This window comes from Lissotriton vulgaris, chromosome 2_1 (assembly GCF_964263255.1).
Source record: "Lissotriton vulgaris chromosome 2_1, aLisVul1.2, whole genome shotgun sequence".
Taxonomy (NCBI): Eukaryota; Metazoa; Chordata; class Amphibia; order Caudata; family Salamandridae; genus Lissotriton; species Lissotriton vulgaris.
The window spans coordinates 1,749,348,896-1,749,373,102 of NC_141687.1; the positions used below are offsets into that span (position 1 = coordinate 1,749,348,896).

The 24,207-nt window shown below is 50.3% G+C and overlaps 1 protein-coding gene across 1 annotated transcript in view; it reads right to left on the reverse strand.

Moving 5' to 3' along the window:
- The window catches only part of TALDO1 (transaldolase 1), a 137,210-nt gene that overhangs the window by 93,085 nt on the left and 19,918 nt on the right, over positions 1-24,207 (reverse strand). Inside the window, exon 3 of the mRNA XM_086957766.1 lies at positions 1,413-1,520. Within this exon, the coding sequence (XP_086813892.1) occupies positions 1,413-1,520 (108 nt within the window). The remainder of the gene's footprint in view (positions 1-1,412; positions 1,521-24,207) is intronic.

The window sequence follows — 24,207 nt, forward strand, 5'->3', positions numbered from 1 at the left end:
GACTGGGGGAAAATGTTTGCATGGTCAGCATTCCGTCCATCATTTGTTTGCTGTAGCACGGGCATAGTATGAAAGCACCATAGGCAGTTGTGACGCCAGGCCCAAAGTGTCAGGCTGTTGGGCCACAAGATTGGTAATCTGGAGGGTCTGCATCGCAATGCCAAGGATTGCTTCCATCATTCATGGGCAGTAGATCATAGTATCATTCAGACTGGTCTTCAGAGATGGCTTTGTTGGAGTATGTGTGAATGAATTGAGCAGGGACAGTGAAGGGGATTGTGGGTGTGGATTCCCTGATCCTCTTAGGTGGGGTGGAGAGGAGACCTTGGTGTGGGGTTGGCCAGAGGAGACTTGAGAGGATGTGGCCAAACCCTTGGTCAATACAAGTCAATTTATTGTGAGTCAGGCTTTTTGCCCTGCTTTTCAGCAGGCAATTTGGATTCAAACTGGAGCCTTTACGCAAGTAGACTATGGACACATTTCTGATCCCATCAGTGCCAAAGCTCAACCTCTGGAGCTTGAGGAGTCTCTGGCAGAGATTTTGTATTTCAAGAACAATGGGCAGCTGTGGCAGAGGCATGGCACTCTGGACCATACTATCTATGAAGCAGGGGTTCAGAGAGTGAAGATCTTCAGCAGGAGGTGTTTGAAAACCTAGGCTTGGTAATTGCCCTGGGTGTGGGTGTTGAGGGAACTGTAGAAATGTTTAGCGAGTTATTTTTAGAACATATGTGATTCTGTGGGTCTCCAGAAAACGAGAACTCCCACCCCTTATGCCATTGGATTAAGTCCCTTAGAAATGCCAACCCCCTTCCCCACCCAAACAGGCAGTGGTCTTTTTCATTAATTAGAAAAGTGCAGAGGTAAAAAATAAGCTAGGTTGAAACTAATTGTTTGGGAAGTAAAGTGGTGTATTTTGCATTACCTAATATTTGGGGTTAAACAATCAAGCATGAAAAGGGTCTTGCTTAATACAGTTTCTCCATATAACAGAATTATAGCAGCATTGTGTGCATGCACTTGCATGGAAATGTTATTCACACTACACTAGCAAACCCAAATTCACACCATTCATGTAAAGAATTAAATAAACTGTCAAGAAGTCCATCTTAAGGGCATCTAATTCCAAAATTGCATCTGGGTGTCTGCTTGCGAGGTTGCAATCTCACTATGTGAGAGACTGAGAAGACAGATTAAAGTCCAGTGATTAACAGGATGTATGCATTTGAGGAGCCCGTTTGAAGCACAATTCTATGTGACTAGACAAAGACCAAGTACAATAGAAGTAAGTAGATGGACTTAGGACCACTGTTGTGAGCATGTCTGTGGGATACACTTGTGAGTAGTAATTGCCAGATGTGTGGTTTTAATCACTCAATCTCACCACTTTACCCAAGAGGCAAAACACTTACCGAGCATCTACTTCAGTTGACACCCGACCTGGAATCTTCTTCAGGATTTCCACACCAAATAAAACAAACAGCTTGTCCACAGTATTAGTCATTTTCTCATTATCTGACCTGTTGAGAAAAATGGTGTTACTTTTAGCAAGTGTCATCTTTGAGAGGCAAAGCTCTCATGCAGTTTCTCCAGTTAGTAAACTCCGCTTAAATGCAACTTCAGGCTAAGGTAAGCAAGTCAAATCATTGCAAAGACTGAACAGGCAAACCATACCAGAGGCCTGCAATAATTTGATTAAATCCCTTACTCAACGGCAAAGGCTGGCTTTTTATTCTAAATTTTTTTACATCAGGCTTGTAGGTTTTTGGTTTGAAATAAAACTATGTTGAATTACTTAATTGAGACAAATTCAGCTATTCAATCCTGCCAAACCCTTAGAGAGAATATTTTACAGGGTCTGTGGCACATAGTGAAAAGAAATTGGTGGTTTTGCCATTGTATGTGCAACAAAGATGCGACAGTCACTTCAGGAATGGAGTTCTTAAACAGGATAACTTGCTTGCCATTGGCCACAATGGTAGAAAGAATTGTTCCTTATTCAAACCAGGCCAAAAGGAACACATCAGGGGCGTGGCTTCAGCGGCAATGGAGTAGGCTGTGACTCCAATGAGCTCCGGTGCCCCGCTGCCTACATTAGCTATTTTGAGCTGAGTTTGAGGGCTGCTCGCCCTCTCCGGGGCTAAGAGAGATCCCTGGCTGCGTGGGGCTCAGTGTGAGCGGTGACAGGACCCGTGAGAGCTGCCAGTGAAGCGGTGGTGTGACGGCGGGGCTCTGGCGGGCAGTCGCTCCCGCCATCTTGACTAAGGGGCCGGCGGCAGACCCTTCCTCCCAAGCCTGGACTACACTCGGCAGCGACCCGGTGGGCTGTACAAAGCAGCCCTGGCGTGGGCTATACTCTTGCGCTGCAACGCCGAAGCCTGGTGCAGCGGACGGTGGTCCCAGCCGGAGGAGGCCTTGCAGTCCCGTGGCTGGAGCGGGCACCAGACTTGGAGGCGGGCTCCACCTGTGAGCGGCGGAGAGGCCTGCTGGAGCGGAGAATCTTGGTGCCGACCTGCCGGGGGGGATCGCGGCACAGCTGCACATTGAGCCCACAGCCGGACACTCCCAGTGGCAGACAGAGAGGCCCAAAGGAGCAGAGGCCCTAGGCTCTGGATTGCCGGGGGTGGGGGGGGGGGGGGGGGGGGAGGATCGCGGCACTGCAGCGACGAGACAGGAGCGCCGTTACAGGAGCGCAATCTTAGATTCCTGCCTGCCGTGGAAGACGCGACTGGCGGTGGCATCGCCGAGTAGTTGCGAAGCCCTGAGGCACTGGCGCTAAAGCAGAGGTGAGGTGCATCCGCTGGGGGCTGCGGCTGCACGTGAGGGCAGCCACACCTCCCGCAGCCCCCAGCGGATGCACCTCACCTCTGCTTTAGCGCCAGTGCCTCAGGGCTCCGCAACCACTAGGCGATGCCAGACCCCCTCGCTCCTGGTGTCCCTGGCGGGCTTCGGCCTGTCGCCTTGCGCCCCTCCCCCCTTGCGAACTGGGGCCTGGTCTGGAAGCTGCGCCCGGCGAGGGAGAGTTGGAACCCTGCGATCCTCTGGAGCGGGGAACGCTGAGTCCCCGAGCCCTTGCTGTCTACTGGCCACCCTCCTGTGAGTCCTAGAGGCGGGGGATCGTGGCGGACTGTCTCGGCTGGGGCCTTGAGAAACCTGTAGGGTGAGAAGCAGTGGGGTACTGCAAGCCCTCCGAGGGAGGTGCGAATCTGTCCGGGGCCCCTGGAGTTTGTGCTGGTCCCCCGGCTGGTGTGCCCCATCCTGAAAGCAGCGGCGGTGCACCGTCACATCCAGCTGGGCCTCACCTAGTTGCAGTCTGCCCTCCCCGACTGGTGGCGTAAAATTGACAGAGGGTGCAGGGGCCCTGCAGACACTTTCAACTGTTGCTGGGTGCTATCTGACGGTGGAGGGAGGTGCTGCCTGCCGTTGGGAGTTGCCCTACACCTTGCCACTTTGAGACCTTGCCCTTGGTGCGGTGACCTTTGACTGCCTGGGTGGGGGGCTGGCCGGGGAGACTGCCGGCGCCAATAGACCCGGGCCCTCGAGGGTGGGGAGGTCCCTCCTTCGGCCTACTAGAGCGGGCTGCAACTTCTTATTGCGGTATTGGGGACGTTGCATCACCTGGGGCATTGCTTTTTTTGAACTGTGTGTGCTCTCGCATCTTGTCTCCCTGCTTCCTGCCTCTACCCTGAATGCGGCGCCAGGACCACCGCTCTATACTGCTGGGCCCTGTCTTCTGCCTGCATTGCCCGGGGGCGCCCTTGGCGGGCCTTACACCTGGGCCTGTGGTGGACGGGGGCCCTGGTCACTGAACTGCTGCCGCCTGGGGGCACGAGCACCTAGCTCTCAACTGCAAGCCCGACGATGACAAGGTCCAAAGGAGGCAAGCAGGAACCGGCGGCGACGGCTAATGGCACATCGGTGATGGCTATGTGGGCAAGACCGGGGCAGCGGCACCAACCGACGACCCCTAGTCGATGGCTGCGGACTCGCCACCGATGACTCAGGCCTTTATGGCCTCCTTCATGTCTGATCTTAAGACGGAGATAGGCGCCTTGCGCACGGAAGTGCAAACATGCGTTAAGGAGATGCGCAAGGAGGTCACTGAGCTGGGCGACAGAGTGGATGGCTTGGAGAAGCTAGTCGACGCGCGTACGGAAGACCAGGAACAGCTGTGGCAGAGAGTAGCGGCCCTGGAAGAGCAAAACATTGAACTGCAGATTAAGCAGGAGGACCTTGAGAACAGAAGCCACCGGAATAACCTCAGAATCCATGGTGTACCGCTTGATGAGGAAGGGACGGACATTCTGACCTACGTGGCGCAGCTCCTACACGAGTGGGGGGGACGAGGACACCTCCCCCCGATTTTGGATTGTGCCCATCGGTGTACAGACCGGCGGGTAGGGCGGGCCTCCTCCCAGATATCCTGACGCACGTGCATTACTTTACAGAGAAGGAAGCCATCTTGAAAGCGGCCCGGGACAATCCCAACCTCATCTACAGAGGCCATAAAATACATATTTTTTAGGACCTGGCTCCTAACACCCTGCGTCAGCGAATAACTTTTCGGCCGGTGACGTAGAAGTTGAGGGCTCTCAACATTGCTTACCAGTGGGGCCATCCCTTTGCCCTCATCTTTCGCTGGGAGGACAAGCGCAGGGTCCTCCGGTCCTACCAGGAGGTAGCACAACTTCTCAAGATGCCGGAATCGCCGGCCCACAGCCCTTCAAGATCATGTCATCAAGAGAGAGTCCCTGCTCGCCCGGACTGGACCAGGGTTCGACGACACCGTCGATCCCCTCCAGTAGGTGATAAATATGCATCGCAGGCCAAGCAGGATATCATAGCGCACATCCGCTCCCTTGAGGACGACCGCGATGGCCAGTCCTCCCATCCGCCCACCCCATGACCTGGGCCATGTTGAGGCATACTCTTCCGTGGCTTCTCCTGGCGCTATGGGGCGCTCCTTTGCCTAGCACCTCGCGATACGGTCTTGGCATGCTGCCTGCACAGACGCCCCATGTGATGCCTGGATACCGCACTTTGATTGTGTCGCTGGCCGGAACACCCCCCCCCCGTGCTGCTCATGTGGCGGGCCTGGACCTATGGGGCTCTACTCTAACTACAATGACTGGTTCGCCATGAGGGGCTGAGTGATGGCCGTTTATATGCCCAACTGCTCCGCCCATCTATGCGGTGCCCCTGATCCTGGTTCGAGCAGCTGGGCTACCGGGCCGAAGTTTCCTATCCTGCCTGTGGGTACCCCCTGTGCTGCCCCATAGGGCATGACATTCCTGAGTGCGTCCAAACCCTTGGGTAGAGGATGCCTGGTGTAGTCTGAAATGGCCCGGTTGGCCTTTGTTGTCCTTGGTACATCTGAGGCGTGTTTGGCCTCCTGCCGTTTCCTCTCTCTCTCTTCTTCTCATCCTTTTTGCTTTCCTTTCTTTGGCCTTACTCGGTCCCTTTCCTCCGGTCTGGCAGGGGGTGGGGTTGGGGTGGAGGCAGTCACCTGGGTGGGGTGGGAGAACGGCGGATCCTTTGGCAGACTCCTATGTCACCTTTTCCTACGCTGGTGGGAGCGGGGTACGTGGGCGGATCCTGCTCAACATTTAACAGCTGCAACTATACCCAATACCCTGAAGGTTTTGTCACTTAACGTTAAGGGCCTGAACTCCCCTAATAAGCGCAAGCAGGTTTGCTATCTCCTTCAACAGCATCCAGACATGCTTTATCTTCAGGAAACCCACCTACTGCAGGGGGACACACCTCATGGCCCACCCCAAGTACCCTCTCCAGTTCTGGTCGGCAGCGGACACTAAAACTGCGGGGTGGCCATACTATGCAGAGCTGGCTTCAGGCGGGGAGACTCTAGACCCTATAAGAGTGGGGATGGGCGCTTCCTCAAGGTTACGGTATATGCGGGACGGCGCAGGTTCACTTTGTGCAACGTGTATGCTCCTAACCAGGTACAAGACCGTTACCTCCAGACACTCCTGAGGGAACAGATACCCTGTAGAGACCCGCACATGATACTGGGAGGGGACTTCAATCTAGTGTGGGAATCTGACTTGGATCGCTGTGGTGCTGCCTCTAACGCTTCCGGGGTGATGTCCGCTACACTGCGCAAGCAGATTGCAGACTTAGGACTACTAGATTTGTGGCGCTATAACAACCCGGATCTTAGAGATTATTCATTCTAGTCACACACCCATAGGTCCTACTCTTGTATCGATTTCCTCTTTGCATCGCTGGAGTTGCTCCGAGACATGTTGGGAGCCTCCATCTCGGACATTTCTCTGTCGGACCACGCCCATGTGGAAATGAGTCTCCAGGACCCGGCGGCGCATCCCATGCGTGTCGCCCGTTGGTCTTTCCCACCGAGCGTCCTTCGGGACACTGACGATGTGGATAGCATCCGGGAGGCCATAGACTACAACTTTGCCTCTAATGACACCCCGGACATGCCTTTCCCGGTGTTTTGGGACGCCTTCAAGGCCACGATTCGGGGACACGTCACCTCCCTGGCGATTGTACGGAGGCGCACTGCCTGCAAACTGGAGGTTGAGTTGGCAGTGGACATTAAGAAAGCCGAGATGCAGGATCGGGAGCGGTCGTCGCGAGACACAAGGAGGAGATTGGCCACTCAGAGAGCAACTCAGAAAATTGCGCACCAAGGCGGAAGGTGCCCTGTTGGCCCTGAAGCAAAAGTACTTTGAAGGTGGCGACAAGGTAGGCAGACTGCTGGCGGGAAGGCTGAGAGCACGCGCTGCCAAGGCCCACATAACTAGTATCCAAATGCAGGACGGATCGAAAGTAGTCGGAGAAATCCAAGCAGGCTGCATTTATGGACTACTATACATCTTTGTACAGGAGAGAACCTGTCTGTGGATGCGATAGCGGCCGTCCTGGATGACTACGGGGGACCGACGATACCGGCTGGTGACGCGACGGAGCTGGAAGGCTCCATTACGGAGGATGAGGTCACAGCGGCAATTAAGGACCTCCCTTTGGGGAAAACGCCGGGTCCGGATGGCCTGCCGCTATCTTTCTATCGCACATTTCAGACCCAGCTTCGGCCTCACCTCCTCTGGCTAACTTTCTCTGAAGAGGTGGGTCCATCCCCTGACATGGGCATGGCTGAGATAGTGTTAATACCGAAACCCGGGAAAGACCCGGCACTGTGTGCGTCCTACCGCCTTGCTTAATACGGATCTCAAAATATACACTAAGCTCCTCGCCCAACACCTAGACCCGTATATGCAATGGCTTGTGGACCCCGATCAGGTTGGATTTATCCACGATCGCCAGGGGGCAGACAATGTTCGCACACTTGCGCACCTTGTAGAGAAAGTGCGGTATTGGAAAATCCCGGCCTGCCTTCTCTCCCTGAACGCAGAGAAGGCGTTCAATCGGGTGGACTGGGCCTTCCTCAGGGCGGTACTTCGTAAACTCAGGCTGGGTCAGAAGATGATTGCAAGGATCATGGCTCCATATATAGGGCCCCAAGCTCGAATGAGAGTCAATGGAGACTTAACACTGCCACTAGCGCTTCACAGGGGTGCCCCCTCTTGCCCCTGCAGTGGAACCTCTCGTAGGAGCAGATACGGCGCGACTCGGACATAGACGGGATAGCGCACAGTGGGCGGGACAACAAGGTGGCGCGGTTTGCAGATTACCCGATCCTTACTCACGCGCCTGCGGGGCTCCCTGACGGCTGTCCATAGGGCGCTCCGTCTCTTCGAAAGAGCTTCCAGCCTCAAGATCAACCACAACAAGTCCTGGGCAGAAGATCTCTCCGCCCTGAAGAGGATTGTGCTCTACCAGTGGGCTGAGCGCCATATCAGATACCTGGGCCTCACCTTGACCCCCTCCCTGGATGACTGGAGCTCTGTTAATTGGCGCGCCTGCCGAAAGGAGATCTTCGAGGACCTGCGGCGGTGGAAACCCTTAATATTGTCCTGGTTAGGCCGCCTCTGCGCAGTCAAAATGTCGATCCTCCCCAAAATCCTATACGTATTTCAATGCCTCCCCACTCCAATCCCGCTGCACTGCATACAAAGCCTACAACGCGAGCTCACATCCTTTATCTGGGGTGGTAAGCGTTCCCGTTTTTCCCAGAAAATTCTCATGGTTCCGCGAGAAAGGGGGGGGGGGGGGGACTAGCTTGCCCTAACTTGGTCCACTACTACTGGGCCGCACACCTCCGATTTGTGATAGTCAAGTCAAGTCAGATAATTTATATAGCGCAATACATACCCAGAGGGTCTCAAGGCGCTAAGGAGGGGGAGGAGGATTACTTGTCAAATATCCACGTTTTAAGTTACTTTCTGAAAGCTAGGTGGTTCTGGGTGAGGCGAAGGTAAGTGGGGAGTGAGTTCCATGTTTTAGCAGCCAGGTAAGAGAAGGATCTGCCTCCCATGGTGGTCTTGTTGATGCGAGGTACAGTGGCGAGGGCTTGGCTGGAGGAACGTAGTTGGCGGGAGGGGGTGTAGAAGGACAGTCTTGAGTTGAGGCATTCTGGTCCGATGTCGGAGTGATTTGTGTGCGTGGGTTAGCAGTCGGAAAGTGATTCTCTTGTTGACGGGTAGCCAGTGGAGGTCTTTCAGGTGACCAGAGATGTGTTCGTTGCGTGGGATGTCTAATATGATTCTGGCTGAGGCGTTTTGGATTCGTTGGAGTTTCTTTTGGAGTTTAGCGGTAGTGCCTGCGTAGAGGGTGTTTCCGTAGTCCAGTCGGCTCGTGACCAGAGCATGAGTGACTGTTTTCCTGGTTTCGGTGGGGATCCAACGAAATGTTTTTTTTGAGCATGCGAAGGATGTTAAAGCAGGATGAGGATACGGCGCTGACTTGTCTGTTCATTGAAAGTGAAGAATCCAGGATAACGCCTAGGTTCCGTGCGTGGTCTGTCGGGATGGGTGCTTTTCCAAGGGCTTCCGGCCACCAAGAGTCGTCCCATGCAGAGGGGGATGTATCTAGGATGAGGACTTCTGTTTTGTCTGAGTTCAGTTTCAGACGGCTGTGTTTCATCCATTCAGCAACTTCTTTCATTCCTTCGTGTAGGTTAGTTTTGGCGGTGCTGGGGTCCTTGGTGAGAGAAAGGATCAGTTGAGTGTCATCCGCGTAAGAGATGATGTTGAGGTTGTGTTGGCGGGCGATGGTCGCGAGGGGGCTCATGTATACGTTGAAGAGGGTGGGGCTGAGAGAGGATCCTTGTGGTACGCCACAGATGACTTCGGTGGCATCGGACTTGAATGGTGAAAGGCGGACTCTCTGGGTTCTTCCGGTGAGGAACGAGGTGATCCATTCAAGTGCTTTTCCATGAATTCCGATGTTGCTGAGGCGTTGTAAAAGGGTGCTGTGGCAGACTGTCGAATGCTGCAGAGAGGTCGAGGAGGATGAGGGCGACTATCTCCATTGTCCAGTAGAGATCGGATGTCGTCTGTTGCTGCGATGAGGGCGGTTTCAGTGCTGTGCTTGGCTCGGAAGCCGGATTGTGAGGAGTCGAGGGATTTGTTGGCTTCGAGGAAAGCGGCGAGCTAGTTGTTGACAGCTTTCTCGATTACTTTGGCCGGGAATGGAAGGAGCGAGATGGGGCGGTAATTTTTGAGTTCGGTGGGGTCCGCTGTGGGTTTTTTCAGAAGGGCGGTGAGTTCAGCGTGTTTCCAGTTTTCCGGAAAGGTGGCGGAGTTGAAGGAGCAGTTGATGACGTCTCGGAGGTGCGGTGCTATGACGGAGTCTGCTTTGTTGAAGATGTGGTGGGGGCATGGGTCTGTGGGGGATCCTGAGTGGATGGAGTTCATCAGGCGGGTGGTGTCCTCAGTGGAGATTGGGTTCCAGTCGTTAAGGGTGATCGCGGGGGGGAGAGTGTTCAACGTGTGGTTGGGTGGGTTGGGCTCCGGGTTGGTTGTCGAAGCTGTTGTGGATGTCTGCAATCTTGTTGTGGAAGAAAGAGGCTAGGGAGTCGCAGAGGGCTTGAGAGGGGGTGATGTCGTTGGAGTTGGCCGAGGGATTGGAAAACTCCTTGACAATGTTGAAAAGTTCCTTGCTGTTGTGGGCGTTGTCGTCAAGTCGATCCTTGAAAGCTGTTTTCTTGGCCTTTCGGATTAGTTGGTGGTGAGTGCGGGTGGTGTTTTTGAAGGCGTCCTTGGTGCTGGTGGTTGGGTCTTTTTTCCAAGCTTTTTCAAGGGTGCGGCAGAGTTTCTTCGACTTCTTAAGATCATCGTTGAACCATGAGGCCTTCTTGTTGCCAGGTTTGCTTTGACGTTTTTTCAGTGGTGCTAAGGTGTCGGCAGTGTTGGATAACCATAGGGTGAAGTTGGCGGCGGCTAGGTTTGGGTCCGAGGAGTGGGCTGGGGTGTTTAGAAGGAGCGATGAGGAGATCTGGTCGGTGGTGATTTTGTTCCAGTTTCTTTGCAGAGTTGGTTGGAGGTGGTTGGTGGGTTTGGGCTTGTTGTAGGTGAAGTGAACGCAGCTGTGGTCAGTCCAGAGGCGATCCGTAGTGTGGCTGAAGGAGACATGATTGCTGGAGGTGAAGATGGGGTCGAGTGTGTGACCTGCGATGTGGGTGGGGGAAGTGACCAGTTGTTTAAGTCAGAGGTTGGCGAGGTTGTCCAAGAGGGTGGTGGTGTTGCGGTCGTTGATCTTTTCAAGGTGAAAGTTGAGGTCTCCCAGAAGGATGTATTCTTTGGAGGGGAGCGCGTGTGGAGTGATGAAGTCCGTGATGTCTTCACTGAATTTTGCGCGGGGTCCTGGTGGTCTGTAGAGGAGGGTGCCTCCGAGTGTGGTTTTGGGGTCGATGTGGATCTGGAAGTGAAGGTGTTCGGAGTTGGCGAGGTTGGTGTCAGAGCTGGTTGAGATGCGGAGTGATTTCTTATGGACGATAGCGATTCCTCCTCCTGTGTGGCTGGTACGGTCTTTGAGAGTGATCATAGTCTTCAGGGATGGCAATGGTGATGTCTGGTGCGGAGGAAGCATTCATCCATGTTTCCGTTAGGAAGGCGATGTCTGGAGAAATGGTGTCAAGTAGATTCCATAGGTCAATGGCGTGCCTGTGGACCGAACGGGTGTTAGATAGAGTGGGGGGTGAGAGTGAAAAAGGGTGGCTACACATGGACAGGGCTCACCATTTGGGACCTGCCATGGCTTCATTGAGCGGCTCGCTCCAGAGGTGCGTACCTTGCAGTACCCGCGAAAACGGTGCTGGACATCTGGGATGCCACTGCTGTCTCCAGGGGTCTTACTACGTTCCTGTCCCCACATACCCCCATAGCGGCAAACCCTCACTTCCCGCTGGCCTATCAAACTCGGGCATTTGAGAACTGGGTGCAGGGGGACTGCAGGGTGCTCTGCGACTTGTTTGACGGGGCTCATTTAAATCGTTCGATCAATGTCGTGAGGAGTTCCTCTTGCAGCCCACCGCACAGCTGCAATATGCCCAATTGCGACATTGGGCCTCTGAAGGCAGTATGTACAGAGCTGCCACACATGCCTTCACCCCTTTCGAATGCCTGGTGCGCACCCTAGGGGGCTTAAAACGGTTGGTCTACCACATACTACAGCATCCACCACTCATACCCATCCACCCGTATCAGCACCAATGGCAGATAGCGGTAGATACCGACATTACGCCCTCGCAGTGGGACGCGGTTTGGAGAGACATCCAAGGTATATCGGAGCATCCCGCAGAGGGAAAATGCTTATAAACTTTTAACTCAATGGCATTACACTCCCCTGCTGCCTCATAAGATGTTCCCCAATGTTTCGCCACTGTGCTGGAGGGGTCTGGCTGAGACGGGGGACTTTGTGCACATATGGTGGGCATGCCCGCTCCTTACTGTCTTTTGGAAGGAGATCCTTAGCCACATCAGGGGGGTGTTGGGGTTCCCCTTGCCTGAAGCCATAGGTACGATCCTGTTGGGTGTCAGACCATTAAACCTTAAGTCCCTAACCGGTAGTGACTGGATTGTAACGCTACAAATGCTAGGTGCGGCCAAGCAGCTCATAGCCTTGTATGGGAGGAAGAGTGAAGCACCTCCCATAGCTTCCTGGTTTGTGTAAAGATGAGTCCAAGAAATATTATAATTGTAGTCTTTATTGAAGAGTAAGTACAGGAACCTCCAGCTCATCCACAGCCTGCTTCACAGCTCAGTTTCATCTCTCAAGAGATAACATTCTAAGCTGCTAGGCAACCATTATCATTCTACATTAGTCATCTCTACAGTTTGTGCGGCTGTGGCACGTCTTGGCAATGTAGCTCCTCACGGTGTGGCTCCAGTTGCGTCACACCCGCTTTGAGTCAGTTTGGAAGCCCTTGGTGCGCTACCTGTGCTCAATGGAGCACGCATGACATGCCCACTAGGCTCCGGACCCTACATCTTTGGGGATGCTGTCGCCCCTACAGATTCCACTAGGTTGCTTCCGTAGACGACTTCCATAACTGAGCTCTAGAGGCAGACCCTCGTTGCCTAATGCCACTCCTCATCCACAGACCAACCCACCCAACCTGCTAGCGCGCTATCTCCTCTATCTTTTGTCTCTGGCCTCTTTCCTCCCTCCTCTGTAGCTACTCTGTGTTCACGGACCTCTGTTGGGTCGTTCGTAAGTGCTGGGTTTGTTGACTTCCCACCTAGTCTCCCCGATCAGTCTTCGGGGCTCTACCAATGCTGAACAACAGCTTATCCTAAGCTACGCTGCCGGCCCCCTTGGGGTTGTAGGCAAGGCGCTGTGTTAAATACTTGGACTACGCGAAATCTATTGCGCATTCTTCGCGGCCTGCCTCGGATAGAGGTTGTAGGCTTAACGCTGTGTTACTGTGCCCCGCTCAGGGGTTTTGTTCCAAAATAAAACAGACTTGAAACAAAAAGGAACACATCTGGAGGTGGTGTTATCAACAGCCAAAGGGAATGGCTGCACGGTGCTGCACGGTAGCTGCGCTCTGCTGTGCCACTCCCAATTAATCCGAAATACACCATTATACCCCGGCTGGATTTTCAAGTCACTGACTACCAGGCACCGACGTTGTGCCCTACAAGCAGACGAGAGGCAACCTCGATCCTTGTGTGTTCTGGTGGCTGTGACGACATCGGAGTGCCCCGCTGATTTCCGGGGAAGGCGATCTGCCCAACACCACAGCTGCGGCCTAATTGATGAGCTGGCCCTAACACAGGTCACCGCACCGCACCTCACCTTCGACACCAACAGTGCTGGCGGCGAGTGCGCCTCCCGTGCGACTTCTTCCATGTTATTCTGGAGCGCCTCTGCAGAGCAGACATCACTACTTCCCGTGGATAATGTGTGGCCTATGTTCACGAGCGCTGAGATCTCCAGACAAGCGGGAGGCGGATTACCTGCGCCCACATCGACACATTTCACTGCATAAGCTGTGCGCAGAGTGGGGGGCATGCACAGTCCTGCGACGGCCCAGTCGACGCTGAAGGCACCCCACCAGCACCCTCAGGCTAGAGCACTAATTGACACCGCAGCTGCGGCCTACTGGAGGCTGGGACGACACCCAAGGCAGGGGGGGCCAGGCAGAGTGCTCAACTTTGCACTGCCCCACTACTTATTCTACTATCTGCTGGACCACCTGTGGGCCGTTCGAGATATAGTCTGTGCCCAGCCCTTGCATCAGGCCTCCTGGAAGGTACGACCGTGCCTTGATCATCCAGATTCTCCATCAGTGGGGCCCTGGGAGTGCTCTAGCCCGGCAACTGTACAATAAATCCTGCGGGAGCGGTGAGTTATCACCCCCCCTACCTGAAATCTGCATCCAGAACTGTGGGGGCATCAAAGGCCCTGAACCGACGCTCCTTTAGCTGCCTCGGTGCGTTGTGAGAATGGTGGGTCTGGGCTGCTCCTCGGCGGGGATAGCAGGGGCATGGCCTGCCCCTGGAGGGCTGTGAATTGCTCCAGGTTGTTCCTGGCAAAGCTCCAAGTCAGAAGATGAACTATGGTTCTTCACGAGGCCCGAAGATGCATGGGATTGGCTTGACGACTGGCGAACAGTTGGTAAGCGCCCATACAAACCTGCAGGCGATGCTGGTAATGCTACCGACTGACCCCAGTGGGTGAGGTACCCACCTTATAGCAACTTGGTGGCAACAAGCCGGACGGGATGAGCGTGGAAGATCGGCAAGTAAAGGTGACTGTCCTCTTAGACATGGACTACCAGAGAATGTCTGGTAGCGGTTACTGCATCTGGGGTGCCCCACCATATACATGGGTTCCAATACATTAGAGACCCTGTGGACCCAATTCTGCATGGTCCTTGGCTTTGGTGTACCAAATGTTCTCTCAACCACTGCGCACATCAAACACGGAGCAAAGAGGGAAAACCAGACCTAGGTCGCCCTCCACTCAGAAAGTCATCAATATACAAATGACCTAGGTCAGTTTAGGGCATTCAATTTTACGAGAGCTGGCGTACAGTTTATCATAATTTTCTTCGACAGATCCATCAACCATTTCTTAACAGTAAGAGGTAGGGGAATACACCAGTCATTGGCCCGTTTTAAAAACAAGCCCGCTCCCTATCCAGACAGATGCGAAAACCTCACCCAGATGTGATGAAAAAAAAATGTGTGATATCGTGCTAACACCTCACGGGCGCACCACCAATGGGACTCCTGGTAGGGACTCACCAGGACGGCCCTGTTATCATCGTGTTGTGGAACTTAAAGAAACGTGTCCAAATGAAAACCAACTGTGTTACCAGTGATAAGTGCAGTGGAAAAATACAAAAACAGTGATCTCACACACCATAAACCAAATATATACAAAAAACCCTGCAAAAAGCACGAACAGGTAACTTTATTCTTGTTCTATTATGCTATTTGCGAATATTAAAAAAGTGAAGATGGCTACTACCTATAGAGCCATGTTCTCCTTGCCAACATGTTTCATTGCCATGGTGATAGTCAGGCAATTTCTTCAGGGCAACAACTTTTTATGCCACTGCATTGGACACCAGGGTTTCAAATTACCTTTATCGGCAACAGTTTCTCATACCAGCCAATCGGTCTTAGGTAAAAGGTATTTAGGTTATCTCCATTCGTGAGTAACCTAGCCACTCCTTCCGTAATCCTTATTGGTAATTGGAGCGTGATCGGCGTTCTATCATCCCGCAAATATAGATAACCTGGGAGACCAAGTGTTGGAGAGATTGGGCTATTGATATGGATAGGGCAATGATTGCCCAAAAAATATATGTTCTAACAGAGGGTGCCCCAGGAAATGGGATCATAAGTGGGGAAAATGACACAAATACAGAAGTGATATGTCTACACACCCCCCCTTTCATTGAACTGCAAAGCAAAAGATGCTTATTGCTGGACCAGCCAGTGTGTAATGCGGAAACCACGCTCTAACCCCTGTTGTCACTTAATCAGTTTGTGGGCCGCCACCTGCTCCGCTTGCTGTGTTGCATACTTTTGTCCCCCGGCCCTTGCTGCCTACTGTACAGATGGCACTCCGTCATCCTAGTTCATTTTTAGGAAATACATGGTGCCTCGACATTAGTGCTGTAATATGTGTCACTGTATTGTGGACCGGACTATTGTTCCTTGTACTCTTTTGCCTGATAAAAATGTTTTAAAATATATATTTATCAGCTAGGGAAACCAAACAGTAGCTTATCATTGAACCGGAATGATGTTGCCTAAAGCCCATTAAAAACACACACACCACACGTGTACATTATGGTATCAGAGTAAGTTTTCAAAAGGTTTTAGCAAAAGAAACACCCAATGGCAAGTATAGTATAAAGCGGTTTTTTTCCTTCTTTGGAAAGGAGATGTGAATCTGCTACTGTAGGAAGCTGGCTCTGCACACTATGCCATACTATGCTATAGTATATACAAAGAGTCAAGTGAAACCTCAAAAGTAGGCAGAGGTAAAAGTAGATAATACCCTATTTGTGGTAGTGTGGGCGAGCAGTAAGGCTTTATCAAAGGGTAGTGTTAAGCATTTATTGTACACTCAGGCAAGAAATGTCACTCAAAGACTCAGACCAATTTGGTTTGTATAAACCTATTAGTTATTGTACATCTAGAACCAAACCAGGCCTGGTGCAGGCAAGTGAAATAAATACTTTGCAATATTTTTGCTGTAAATTACAGTTGGATGCATGTGGTTGGTTAACAGGCAAGTCAATCAGAATTATTTATCAGTTACTTTGTAGATTACAGTACACGTTACTTCTAGGATTACTGTAAGCTACTTTTGCTAATCATTGTGATATGCCTAGATATCACACACTAAACCAACCAACGCCAATACTGATCAATTAGTTATTTTTGACAAACCAAAGAAATCTATGATAGCCTAAAAAAAAACTAGTTAAATTCTCCAATTTATTTTCAAATTCTTCTCTCATGAAACGGTTTTCTTGGGGGTCGGTATACCCCCTATTATACCACCCTCCAGTGGGAGGGGGGGGCATAAGATTGGTTGGCAGAGGACAACTGTATTCAGGGGTCTTCAGAAGGTTTAAAATAGAAATTCCACTAGTGCCATCTGCCATGATCCTTTAACAAGCCTATGAGGACTCACCTGCTGTTTAAGAACAATTTTTACTAGATTTCATTATGCAGTCATTTTGTATACAAACACTCCTCTTTTTAACATACTGTTGCCGCGATTCAGAGAAAGCAAGTTCCAGGTATTGTAGTGTGGCCAGGGCCTTGCTCACACACATTGCTATGTTAGCATAAGCTTATTTGAAGTTAAACGCCATTTTGCAGCTTTTTGCACACAACACCACATGTAACTGTTGTTGTAAATTAGGCTGCTGGATTATTCTGCGCATGAGAATGGCTTGTTTTTAACATCCCCAGACTTGCATTGTGACCCGTCTGTACACCATGCAGAAGCCTTCAAGGTCACCATAACAATGTAGGCTGTTATTCAGGTTGATCAGCCCCCGCTCTAGACATAACACGAACACAGCTGCAACTAACTGACATTCTAGTGCCTTTAATATTGCACTGCATGCACGATTTTGGCACTTGGAGAAAATCCTTTTCCAGAGAGCTTTGCTGATCCTGATGAGATTCCTTTCTGCTGATCTTGGAGGTATGGGGTTACCCATTCAAGCCTAAGAGGCCTTCTATTATAAATCCTAGTTCCTAGCAGGGAAGGGTGGTTCACAAGGCACTATAGGACCGGTTTCCACTATCATAATAGGATTTGTGTTTTATGGAATTGTAACAATGCTGATTGTGTTATTTTTAATCATATGCCTGCTTAGGTTATCAAAAAAAATACTGCATCTTCGAGCAAGTCGTTATAATAAACATTTTAAACTTTGCGTCTCAGATTACTCACGTTGTGGACTGGTATGAGAATAAAACCAAAGAGTGTTCTTGATTCCCACCATTCCCGAGTAACCCAAGTTGCATGTTTCTGGGTTGTCTAATCATTGTTAACTTTGCTATAGGACGAAGAGCCAATGAGACACCAATGCTAGTCAGTTAGGGGTTTTAAGTACTGAGGTGAGTTTCACGGTACACCACAATTCACTGAGGTCCTGGGTCTCAGTGCACAGTTCTGTGTATGAGCAGAATCCCCGCAACATGGCGCCCCTAACAATGTGGTCTTATATTTGAGACTCGAGTAGTGCTTATAACAGTCCACAACACCCTCACTCCGGTTTCCGGATAACAGTAGTGAAGGCTAAACCTACCTATATGGATTAAGTATAGGTTTATTCAAGCTTGATATTTTTAAAAAGGTTCGTACTTTGAACTACTACCTATTTGTGCTACATTTCATTTGCATTGTCTTTTTTCCGTGTCCTGATGGGTGCGGTTGATATCTCCCAGCATAGCAGGGTGCCCCATCGCAATCATTTGCGTGCATTTGGGGTGCCTGGTGAAGGCTTGGCAGTCCTTTTTGTGGAGAGTGCGGACGCAGCTCACCCGTTTGAGTTGTTGTATTCATGGGTTACCTTTCCTGCTGTAAATGTGGAGGATGGTATGTACCAATCATACACTCACACTGCCATGCTTTCGGTGTATACTCCATATAGGACACAGGAAATTCCAATTTCTGCTTGGCAGCATCCAGTTTGGTTTAATGGCGCCCTTCCCCACTCTGTAACGGCGGTTCGGTTGGGTCCTTTGTCCATCCCTGGGGCCACTTGGGCAGGTTTACTTTATACCCACGTTACCTTACAGTCCCTGTTGTGGACTTAAGAGTCCTTTATGCCTCTGTTGTAGGAGTGCTAAGGGCTTTAGAGCAATACGTTTCCCGCAATGTCCAGGTGGGACCACCTGGTACTGTGGCGCAACCAGTTGGATTTGCCGGGATTAAAATTAGTCCCATCATAGACAATTCGGTTATGGGCAAGCACCCCCCCCAAGATAAGGACGATATGCCCTTTTGCTTGCCGAGAAATTTGACCAACTGGAAGCAGTATTTCCCAACACGACTCCTGTTGAGAAACACAGGATTCTAACGATTAGTTTGCAGAAAGACTTTGTGCCAGAGGAAGCAGATTGTGAGACCTGGGGTAAATTTGCGACAGTCTATGCAAAGTGCTTTGGCACGCCGTCAAGGTCTGTCCTGCCCTCCTTGATCAAAGTGTTCAGGATCAACATGGTTCGGAGGAAGCTGTTGAATTGATAGGGAGACAGTTACTTTCTGATCTCGTCCTGGCTAATGTTAAGGGGGATGCGGTGAACTTCCAGGTGTCGAATGCTTTACGCGATGTCCCTGATGCGATAAGCCCGGCAGTCACCGAAAATCATTGTGGAGGCTTATAAGACCATTGGCCGCAAGTGTTTGGGTGTTAAACCTTTTGCTAAAACACCGGCACAGCAGCAAACTCAGAAGGCGAAGACTAATAATGACAACCGTCCAGTTTTTCTACAGCAGAATTGGAGAATGGTCAGAATATGTTCATGGGAACGTTTGTATAGAAAACCAATTACACGTTTGTATAGAAAACCAATTACACATGCACACCAGGGGTAACCAACCAGTAGTCTGTTCACGTGTCATGGGAGCCGGTGTAGTGTGTGTAATCTGTTGTGGGCACGACCTATATCAATTAAAGAGAATTGTTCCTTTAAGGACTTCAGGACCCTGCGAGCGCGGGGTTTGGGATCTGGAGCACTAGAGGTACTGTCCAAGACTGATCAGGCGCGATATTAAAGTCACCACCTAGTAATAGAAATGTCAGACCAAGCTGCATAAGAATGCAAAGAGGAGTAATAAAAATCAGGGGAGTCGACGTTAGGGCCATAAATGCAGACCAATGCCACTTTGTGTCCCATCAACGTGCCCTGCACCACCATGCATCTGCCCTCATTGTCTTTATGTTCAGATTGGAAGCAAAAGGGGACCCTTGTGTCTAAGGCTGGCCGTGCCTCTTGCATAATTGCAATAATTATCGAAATATAGGTTCGTGCCCCAACTTGATGCAAAGCGGTTTTGGTCCGTTTTGGCCATGTGGGTCTCTTGTAGGAAGGCAATGGCTATACCGTGCCAAAGTAGGTAATGAAGAATTTGACGTTCTAAGGGTGTCACTTAGTCCGCGAATGTAACCACAGACAGCTCTGAGGGGGCAGCGCGAGGTCCTATTTGAGCCATACAAATACTGACCTAGTCAATCTATCCTGCAACAATCGAAGATGCCTAGTATTCCTGACTGCATTAGATGGTGTGTCTTTTACGATAAAAATAAACGCCCCCCTCACCCCCTCAAAAAAAAAACTCCCAACAACCAGCCTCTAATTTCCTACCAAGAGGCAATCTCCCGATTAACGAATTGTAACAGTGTTCCAGGCAGAATACTACCAAGAACAGATCTAAGAAAAGATGCAATAACAGATCAGAGAAACATTTAGACTGATCACCAGGGGGGGAGAGGCAACGCTCTATCCGCCATTGGGAAATTAACTATAATGTAGCATGTCCCATAAGTTTTAAACACCAGCCGACAGCAGAGTCTACATGAGGCTTCAACCATGTCCAGAACCCGAGAACAAGTCAATACTGGAGTCAGATCAGTCCTTTGATGGGGAAAGTCTGTGCTCATTATAGCGAGCATTGTTGGCTTTGTACTTATGGCAGAATTCCTGCGCTTCTGTGGGACTGTCAAATATGCGTTTTTTTCCGTTGAATTCAACTGAGTCGCGCTGGGTACAGCATACCCTATTTCAACCCAAGATTTCTCAGAGTGGCCTTCACGCCATTATATTTCGGTCTGGCCTCTTGCACCATGATGGTGACGTCAGGGAACAGCGACAATGTGAAGCCCAGCCATATTGTTTCGCCTAGTTAACGTGCCATACGGAGCGCAGGGTCGCAGTACCTGAAGTTCATAATACGGGCTATAATTGGCCAGGGAGGGCAACCTGGATTAAGCCTAGGTCCCAAGGACCGGTGTACGCGTTCTACCACAAAGCCAGTCATGAATGCATCTCTGCCAAATAGGTCAATTAGAATAGTTTCCACGAAGGGGTCCATGAGGCCAGTAGCAGTTGTTTCCAGCACACCAAGAATGTGCACGTTGTTGCGGCGACTGCGCGATTCCAGGTCCTCATTTTTAATTGAGACTTCCTTGAGGATACGTTAGACGTGTTCGAGTCTCTTCAATGACTGCGCTGTGCCATCTTAGAGATCCAAAGTGCGCGATTCCACAACATCCAGGTGATCATATGCCTGAATCTTAACCCCCTTGTCTGCGATGTGTTTCTCTAGGGAGTCAAAACGGACATCCAGGGCCTGAAAGCCTGCACGCATCTCCTGACGAAGAGAGCCAATTTGGGTGGAGGATTCATCAGAAGCAGGCGTTTTCTGCCCTCCTTCCGCCATATCTCCAGGTTGAGTCTGTATTGTATCCGAGACACTCAAAAGAAGTAGGCGCGGTTTCGGATCTTTACAGCCCATGCCGCAAATTAACATACAACACTGGACTTGAGGCGCAGTTGCAGGTTTTGTAAGCAGGGAGTGCCAGGCACGCCAAGGCTGGAAACAATAACAGTCTTTCACTTAGCAGTGTGGCAAATTATATGGGTAGTGTATAAATGCCAAGGTGGAGTGCAGGCAGCAGGGACAAGTTTCAGGGAACCACCAACACACCGGTCCGGTTATGGCTGGTTCAGGTGTTGGCTCGAGCGATTTGAGCTGTAAGGTGGCACAAAGTCAGCAGGTTACTACCACAGACAGGTGCACAGCAAGTGTAGGCGAATGTTGATTACTGGCCGTAGCTCCCACCATAGCGGGGGGAGCAGTGCAGGCGTGCCCAATGGGGAGAGGAAGGCAAAGTCAGGCGCCGATATACATGCAGACAGCGCATCCCCGTGGGCACCCGCTACTGGAGGCACACAGCAGCCCAACAATAGGAAATGTGTTTGCAGGCCCTGTCCCTACGAGCTGCCACGTGTGTGGGTATTTCCACACGGGGACCGCACTATGGCTTGTCCGCGGGTGCCTACGGACCACAGTATAGTGGCGGCAAACAGCTAATCGGTGCTAGTGCCCACCATCGCTCACTCACTGCACATATTTGAGGTGAGCCCCCGCCAAACGCGCCACAGCCCGTGTAGCTCCTCTGTTCCTCTCCCGAGCCGCAAGGTTGCATTTACGAGCGGGGGTTCATTCTTCACCGGATCTTCCTCATTTGTGTGCCGATTCGAGCGATTGAAAGCTCAGATTTATCAGTGAGCCCTCCTCATCTCCTGTCCATGAAAGCTGCATGTTGGGGTAGTGCTGGAGGATGGGACGATGTCGGTTCGCCCATACGGCCGGAGGAGCTTCAGAGCCGCGCGACCATCTTAGTCTGCGGCTTGGCCATGCCCCACGGATCTGCGTGTCTTTGTGGGAATTTTACTTATGTGGCACCCTTCATTCGGACCAGGGTCCAGCGTTCCCCTCCAAGGCGTACAAAGATGCCATGAGTTCATTGGGAGTCCAAATTTTTGTCTCCATACAGACCTGAGGGTAATAGCATTGTGGAGCGAAAGAACCGTGACTTAAAGCAATCCTTGACAGCTATGGTTTAAGGAACTGGCAGGCTTATCTAAGATATAATATATAATCTCCCTAGAAGGTCTCTGGGTGGGCGAAATGCTCTTTGGCATCAGAAGGTTTGTTCTGGACCTTGAGGGTCTAGACATGGCGGCGTCTGCCGCACCCTTTGAGGTAGATGATCATTCTGCTGTATTACAGAACCTACAAAAGACTCGTGGCAGTCTTGCAAAGGAACACGCCCTCCACAAATGATGGTGTGCTTCAGATTCAGGTAGTTGGCTGGCTACGCAGTCGGTGACCTGGTCCGTGAGAAGGTGGAGAACAAGGAGTTCGGCCCCTCATATCGTGCACCAGTTTCTGAGCTTGGAGTGCAGGGCACAACAGTAATTTTACCTCCACTTCGTGGTCGCAAGGATAACAGGTACATCTCCATTGACAATGTCAAACTACAACGAAAGGCTGATTCTTCTTAGGACACCAGCGGTCTCTTGTTGAACGATGCGGAGAAATTCTGTTTTGGCTCCGGCGAATAACAGGGCTGACATAGCCATTGAGATGCATACAGCTACTAATCCTTTATGGAGTTCACCGGCTAGTGATCCCCATGACGACATGGACTATTCTCATCACAGAGATGTGTCTGAGCCTGAAGTACAGACTACTGCTTTTGATCAGTCCCGCCTTTCATTTGACTGACTCCACTACATCAAAAGACCCATCAAAAGTTTCTATTTTCGCGGTTTGGTTTAAGAAACAATTTGATACCCCCATGGACCTACATTTGGCTCGTGCTATTTTTGATTTTTTTTTTTTTAATTCATTTCAATTGGATTTGTAGTTGAATTTTTTGTCTAGTAAATGTACATTATGTGAAAGATCTACAATTAGGTTAATTGACGGAACTTTGGCACCCCACTCTTCGTCCCACATCATGAAGAGGAATCTGACTTCTCAACATCACAGCTTGGCCTGTATTAGATGGAATTGTGTGGGATGCAGTTAAATTTCAAAATTCACTACCCTACAGGAGATTATTAATGTCCCCAATGTACTTTGTGTTTCAATGGGGGATGTTGTAAAACAAAACATACACTCTGATGATCGGGATGACCAAGCCATAGAGGCTCGGTTTTGAAATATGCTGCTTTTGATGCGGAAGATTTGTACAGACTCAGCCAATTATGCAGACTTATTCTGCTACCAACACTATGGCAATCATTTTCTGCATAAAGCAAATGCATTTAGAAATTTGGTTAAATACACACAATGGGAGCATTGTCCAGATCCCGTTGAAGGCAGCTCGAAAACTCTTTTGAAGTTTACTTATTTTAATTAATCTAATCCGGACGCATTTTATTTTAAGAGGACTGTTAAGTCCTCTTCCAAAGTTAGACTCACCCACACTAAATTACTGTATTCGAAGTACTTTATCAACCAATTTGCAACAGGGGGCTATGAGCTGTGTATAGATACTATTGATCTTAAATCGGTTTGGGGTTCTAAAAGCTGGCAAGTGCATGGCACTGAGGCTTTGCATCGTGCAGGTCTCATCCTGAACCAAATGTTTTTGAATGTAACAATTACAAACTACTTGCTTTGGATTGGCTAAGTCTAAAAAATTAGATACTTCTCTTCCTGATTTGGGAGAATACCCTACATGGTACAATCACACAGATGGGTCCCTTGATGAATTACAGTCCCTGTTATTCAATTCCTCCTTTAACATTTCCAGTCTGGATCCCGAAGGTTGGTTACTATGGCAAAAAAGTTCCACTTTAACGGTAGTCAAACTTCATTTGTTAAAATTGACGATGTTGACACTTTGTTAAAGGCCCTGTAGAAGGCAGGTCAAAAAGATGGATACATGCCATTTACAACGTGCTTTGGCAACAGTCTCAAATTGAAGCAGCTTCACGATTTGAGCAATTGATCAGGCTAATTTAGAAAAAGTGCTTGCAGTTGTTGATAATAGCATGAATACCCTTTCTTCCCGAATTTACACATTAGATAATATTGTTTCATCTGTTGTTGATATTGTGCAAGATGAAGTTTGTTTTGTACCATGGTCAAAATAAATTGCGTTCCATTATGCAGTTTGCTTGGACTTTACAAACTCTAAAAGTTGGATAAGTTCCTTGGGATTACATGAACACGTCCTCTTTATTTTTACAGTTTAATTTGACTGAAAAACAACAATTTGTCAATGAAGGATGCTGCGTATTCACTTTTGCATAT